The sequence below is a fragment of the Cebus imitator genome, unplaced genomic scaffold, assembly GCF_001604975.1.
Source record: "Cebus imitator isolate Cc_AM_T3 unplaced genomic scaffold, Cebus_imitator-1.0 Scaffold34, whole genome shotgun sequence".
In the NCBI taxonomy this organism is placed as follows: domain Eukaryota; kingdom Metazoa; phylum Chordata; class Mammalia; order Primates; family Cebidae; genus Cebus; species Cebus imitator.
The window spans coordinates 1,098,568-1,105,085 of NW_016107349.1; the positions used below are offsets into that span (position 1 = coordinate 1,098,568).

General features: G+C 56.0%; 1 protein-coding gene across 5 annotated transcripts in view; it reads right to left on the reverse strand.

The window, feature by feature from the left end:
* Positions 1 to 1,697: 1,697 nt before the first annotated feature.
* The window catches only part of CCM2 (CCM2 scaffold protein), an 80,035-nt gene continuing 75,214 nt past the window's right edge, over positions 1,698 to 6,518 (reverse strand). For all 5 annotated transcript variants that reach the window (XM_017524581.2, XM_017524583.2, XM_017524585.2 and 2 more), the window contains 4 exons: positions 4,750 to 4,807; positions 3,951 to 4,062; positions 3,131 to 3,269; positions 1,698 to 2,384 (listed from right to left, as the gene is read on the reverse strand). In XM_017524581.2, the coding sequence (XP_017380070.1) occupies positions 2,104 to 2,384; positions 3,131 to 3,269; positions 3,951 to 4,062; positions 4,750 to 4,807 (590 nt within the window). In that variant the 3' untranslated portion in view covers positions 1,698 to 2,103. The remainder of the gene's footprint in view (positions 2,385 to 3,130; positions 3,270 to 3,950; positions 4,063 to 4,749; positions 4,808 to 6,518) is intronic.

Sequence of the window (6,518 nt, forward strand, 5' to 3'; positions counted from 1 at the left end):
CCTCTGGTTCCCCCTCATCTGCTCCATGTCCTCTGGTTCCCCCTCATCTGCTCCATGTCCTCTGGTTCCCCCTCATCTGCTCCATGTCCTCTACTCTTTCTGCTGGCACAAACCAGTGACCACAGCATGGGGATCACATCTGGGATGGGCGCTGGAGGGGCAGGTGAGTGGTTCCTGTGATGCTCTACACAGAAAGCCCACACAAGGCCATGTTCAACCCATGGGCTGGAAGGGGGACACTGGTGCCTCTGGCACAGGGTAGGCTCTGGTGGGGGGCAGGAGCCCAGGACTGTGTGGTTCATCCTCAGCCTCTCTGTGCTTCCAGGGCACATCCATTTTCATATAAACCTAGAGACAGCATCAGTAGTAAATGGCCTGCCACCTGCCCCGGCCTGGCCTGGTCCCATGAGTATAAACAAACAGCTCTACAACAGCCCAGTACAGTGGGAAAACTCACCCATAAAACAGTGACCAGGGCCAGGCACGGTGGCTCATGCCTGTAATCCTAGCACTTGGGGAAGCTGAGGTGGGCAGATCATAAGGTCAGGAGTTCAAGACCTGCATGGCCAATATGTCTACCTGTCTCTACTAAAAATAATACAAAAATTAGCCAGGCGTGGTAGTAGGTGCCTGTAGTGCCAGCTACTCAGGTGGCTGAGGCAGGAGAATGACTTGAACCCAGGAAGCGGAGGTTGCAGTGAGCTGAGATCGTGCCACTGTATTCCACCCTGGGCAACAGAGTGAGACTCCATCTCAAAAACAAACAACACTGACCAGGCCCTTTCCTGTCCAGAAGCTGTGATACTGCACAAACCCGTCCACCTTATTCAAGAAGGTACCTGAATACTCCGGATCCTCTGGCTTGCCCTGGACACAATCGGGGTGTCCATGGAGCCCCAGAGGCTCTCCCTTCTCCCCCGAGCCTGAGCCAGAGAAGTCCTGGGGCCTGACATGCAGCCCCTCCACCCAGTAAGGCCAGGCCCCCAGCCTGGGCAGGAGGGAGATGTGACAGCCAACATCCTTCCCAGATGTCTGTCCCCCTGGGGGGGTCTCAGCGGTAGTGCAGCTACTCTCCAGTGGAGGGAGAGGCCCAGGACAACCTGACCCAGGTCACCTCTTCTCCCCTCCCCATATCCAAGGAAGGTTTGTGAGGGCCTAAAGGATACAGGCAAGACCAAGGCCAACAGGTCTTGGGGAGAAGAGCTCATGGGACAGGGATGGAGACAGACCCACAATGAGGACACAGGGAGGGTTGGCAGAGTTGCACTCTGGCCTCTCTGAAGACCCAGCCCCTGGGCTCCAAGGTGACGAGATCTCAGATAGCACTTGTGTTCCGTGGGGGAGTGCAGGCTGCTTGAGGAAAACACCTGCAGCACGGGGAGTGGGAGGGAGGCTTGGGCATAGCCAGTACCTCGAAATGCACAGGATGTAAAAATCAAGGTGCCCCCAACACATGCCGCACGCTACCCCACAGAAGGGCTTAGAACACTCACTCCTGTCCCACATACACACTGCCCAAGTCGAAATGAAGTCCTTCCTGTGGCTTAACAGCCTGCTGCCTCCTCTGCCCCAGCCCGCGGGACCAATGTGCTGAGTCCCAGGTGCTGCAGGGCAGATGGGGACCCAGGGATGGAGGCCAGAGCGGACACTCCTCCTGGCACCAATGGTTTTCACCCCACTGGATCAGAAACAAAGGCTTGGCAACCAGAGATTAAATTATTCACATTGCAGTAAACTTCTTTTTAAGGTCTCTGAGAGTTACAATAGGAACATCATGTGCAAAACTGACAGCTGTCCAAGGGCCCAGCCGACAGGACACTCTCCTTGCCAGCTCGGCCAGGCCCTCCCGAGCGGGGACAGCTGCAGGGCTCGGCTGAGCCCTGGTGGACAAGGCAAAGAGCCTTCCACCTGCACTGGGGCTCGTGTCCCTCGGCAGCTCCCTGCTCCTTCACAGTAGAGGACCTGAGCCGCCCGGGGCTACCTGTGCCTGGAGCTTCTCGCTGGCCCCGAACAAGGGCTGACAACGCAGGTCTGGACAGCTCCTTTCGGAAAGGCCTACAACGACTGTGCAGAAGGTTTGGGTGCCCCACCATCCGCTGCCCATCATGCTGAGTCCTGGTCCATGCTGCAGCCCAGTGCCTCGATGTCGCTGCTGATGTCCGAGATCATGCGGTCCCACTCATCCCCCTCTGAAGGCGCTGACCGGTCATCAGAGCTGCCCGTGGCCCTGTTCCCATTGGTGGTGGAACTGGACGTGGTACTCAGGGCCCGCCGGTGCCTGCCAAAGCTGTCGGTGATGATGCCACGGCCATCCTTCACGCCAATGGTCTCCAGGAAGTTCTCGAAGTGCTGGCTGTCCTTCTCAGGGATGAAGGGCCTCAGACCTGCAGACACACGACACCCAGCATGGCACCTCCAGTTCGGCTCAGCCCACTCAGCTCTTCTCCCAGGGCTCAGAGCCCTCTGACAGGGCCACAGCTGCCCCTGGTGCATGGCCTGCGGGACTCTGATGCCATGCTCCTCCTTGCATCTAGCATCCTGGTTGAAATAGTTTCCTGGGTCCAGACGGTTTAGCTAAAACCTCCTCTGACAGGCACTGCGGCTGGCCCTGACAGCTTACTGCCTCTGCCACATGCACCCACCCTGGCCTCAAGGCACCAGCACAGGCCAAGAGCCTGTGGCCTCCTCTCATTGTCTACTAGTCCTCACAAAGGCCCCATTTTACAGTGAGGAAAGTGAGGCCCAGAGCAGTCCTCCTGCTGGCACACAGCAACAAGGCTGCAGTCCTCAGAGGTAGGCCTCATGCCAAAGTCCACTGTTCCCCTGCCACGGCCTGGCCCAGGGTGACTGCCGCAACTCAGAGGGCTGCCCTCTTATTTGGCAAGCCAAACTCTACTCCCCACTGTGGGTGGGCACACAGAGCCCCATGCCAGGAAGTGACGCAGGGCCCAGCACAGAAGGAGTTCCTGATCTCTGGATTGTGCTTTCATGGCCATCTCTAGTTCCAATCTCCCATCGCTGATGGAGCCCCTGTTGCACCCACTGAGGGGTCCGTGTGCACATTCCCAGGAGGGATTAGCCTCCCCAAGCCAGGTTTGGACAAGCCAGTCTCTCTCCGGGGCCCACTCACCAAGCAGCAGGAACTTGCGGCTATCCCCATAGAGCTGCCGCAGGTTGATGCAGAACTCGTGGATTGAGGCCCCATTGCGGTACTCGTGCAGCAGTGCCGCAAACTGCTGGATCTCCTGCGACGACAGCTTGGTGCGCAGCTGCAAGAGAGCAGGGCCAGGTGCAGGGTTGGGTGCAGTGGGCAAGAGTCGGCAGTCAGGCCTACCCTGCGACAGCCACCGACTCCAGCCAGAGCACCAGCTCTGGTTTCACCTCTGCATAGGCTGAGGCATCAGAATGCCCACACTGTGTCCCCATCCTGTCAGGTCCGGCACAAGGCCACCCAGAGGAAACCAAGGCACCCAGACAGCTCCACCCTCCTGAGCTGGAACACAGAGTGCACAGGAAGGACAGGAGCCAGCAGGGCAGGGTGGAAGTTGGCAACCTGGCCTGGGGCCAATGCCCATGCCCTTAGGCTACACACAGGGAGGTCAGGAACACTGTTTTCAATGACAGAACTATATAAGATGAGAAGAATAAAAGTGCCTGGCCACGTGGCCTTGCAGGGACCACTGTTCCCTTCCCTCCCACAGGACCGAAGCAGAAGCCCAAAGTCCAGCCCTGATGACCATAGTACCCCGAACTCAGCCCCACTGACTCATGCTCTCCTAGACTGTCCCCGGGAAAAGGTGGCGATCTCAGAAAAACTGATCAAGAGTACCCTAGGTGACCTCACTCACTGCAGCCTGCCCTGCACTGCTGCTCCTTCTCCTCCCTTCCCCCATCCTCCCTGGGATACCCCCTCCCTCATGCAGTCCAGTGTCCCTGTGGCAGAGGCCTACCGTCAGCATGTAGTCTTGCAGCAGCTCAGTGGCGCTGGCGCTCAGCTCACTCTCACTGATGGTCTTGCTGTGGGGTGACGCGCCACCCACATCCACGGATTCAGGGAAACAGCTGGGAAGAAATGTGGTATGTGAGTGGGTAGCTTCCCCGACCCTTCCATCCCACACACGTTTCAGGAAACCTAGTCTGTGCTGTGTGTGTGGGTCCCCGTCCTCGAACAGAGGAATGTAAGTGATGACAATGAGAGGAGAGCTGGCTGGGCGTGCAGGGTGGTCAGCTTGGCCTGGTCCTGGGGCTCCCTGCGGGTATGGCTCTGAGTTGGGCTCTGAGTGAAGGGAGGGAGTACATAGGTCAAGGCGGTGGGCAGCACTGTTGGGAGTGGGGAGCAACAGGCTCGGAGGGAGGAGCTGGGGTGGGGGGTAGCAGGAAAGGAGAGCATGTGTGGGCTGAACTACTACAGAGGCCCAGGCCGAGGCAGAGACAGGTCAGAAGGCCAGTGCCTCAGCAGGCTTGGGCAGGGGGACGGCTCGATCCAACACGCCTGTTACAAGCTCATTCTTGGGAGGCCAAGGGAAAGTGGACAGGGAGAGACCAGAGGGACAGCAAGCGCTCTAGAAATCTATGAGGAGAGGGCAGTGAGCCAAGCTTCAGCCACTCACTAAGCTTGGGACAGTGGGTCTGGGGATGGCTTAGTGAGGGTGAACTAAGTTAGGGGGCCAACTGGCTGCAGCCTGGACAACACGGAGCAATGCATTTGGTGCATGTCCCACCGCAGGGCTTGGTGGCATGTGCACTCACAAAGTGCTGGCTTCCACCTCATAGGTCTCCTTAATGTCCACTTTTGTAGAAGAGTCATCTGCAAGGAAGATGCAAAAAACTAAGATGATTTTTGGGAACACAGTGGGGAGGCATTTCAAGTCCAGCCTATTGCTGTTTACAGGAGACAACGGCAGCCCCAGCCTTCAGGGACCCTGCTGTCCTTCATCAAGCTGCCCGCACTCTGGAATGTGCTGTGTGCCTCAGGGCAGGGCCCCCTCAGACTTGAGCCCACACACACCCCTCCTGGGGATCCTGGCAAATGCAAATCCTGCTGCAGGCTGTCCTGAAGTCCACATTCACCCATGGCCAGAGCCAACAAAAGCTGTCCTTGAGGTATCACTCATGTGCCAGGCAGGGTTACTGGGGCTGTGTCTCCTTTAACTCAGGCACATATCACCCCTGTCATCACTTGTAGATGAGGAAGTAAGTCAGAGAGGTCACACAACTTAGCCCAGGTCACACAGCAGAAACCACAGTCAGAGCCGGGCAGTCTGACTCCCCACCTGAACCCCGTGAAGCCACAGGATTACTGAGATCCTCAGACCAGCAAAGGGTCTGGCACTGAGCAGCAACATTCAACAAATGACATTAGGTCTATGTGACACAGACTGTAATTTGCTATTCCAAACCCGGGGAAGGCACATTTCCACACCACCACAGGCAGTCAGTGAAAGCTTTGTGAGCGAGGCAGGTGAGTGTTGTGGAGAGGGTAAGACTAAATGGGAGCAGAGGGAGACACTGGGAGATAAAAGGGACATTTCTGGCACTTACTAAAAGGTAAGTATGGCGGGCAGAATAATGACCCCCCCCAAAGATGTCCACATCCTAATCCCTGGAATTGGTGAATATGTTACCAATTTCAAAGGGAAGTAAAGGATGCTAATTGGCTGACCTTGAAATAGAGAGATGACCCTGGAGAATTTGGGTGGGCTCAATGTGAATGCAAGGGTCCCGAAATGCAGAGGAAGCTGAGAGTCAAAGGAAGATGTGACTGTGGAAGACGTCACGTGGCTGGCTGTGAAGATAAGAGGAAGGGCCATGAGCCAAGGCATGTGGCCACCTCTAGGAGCTGGAAAGACAAGGAAATGGCTTCCTCTCTGGAGCCTCTAGAAGGAACCAGCCCTGTGGACACAACTTTAGCCCAGTGAGACCCACATTGGACTCTAATGTATAGGATTATAAGAGAATATATTTCTGTTTACATTGCTATGTTTTGGCATAGCTGTAGTAGAGAGAGCTAACACAGTAAGCAAAACTCCAAAGCAGAAATAAGCGGAGAATGCACGCATGAGTGAGTGTGCGTAATGTGTACACATCCGTGTGTGGATCCCATGAGGAGGTCTAGGGAAAGACTGGCAGGGGAAGAGGCCCACTTAAGCAGCCCCAAGTAGTAGTGTTACATCATGTGTTTACTTTGTGAAAATTCATTCAACTGTACACGTTATGACTTGTGTACTTCTCAGTTAAAAATTTTATTAAAGAAGGCCAGGCGTGGTGGCTCACACCTGTAATACCAACCCTTTGGGAGGCTGAGGCAGGTGGATCATGAGGTTAGGAGTTTGAGACCAGCCTGGCCAGCATGGTGAAACTCTGTCTCTACTAAAAATACGAAAGATTAGCCAGGCATAGTGGTGGCGCACCTGAGTAGTCTCAGCTACTTGGGAGGCTGAGGCAGGAGAATTGCTTGAACCTGGCAGCCGGAGGTTGCAGTGAGCCGAGATTACGCCACTGTACTCCAGCCTGGGAGA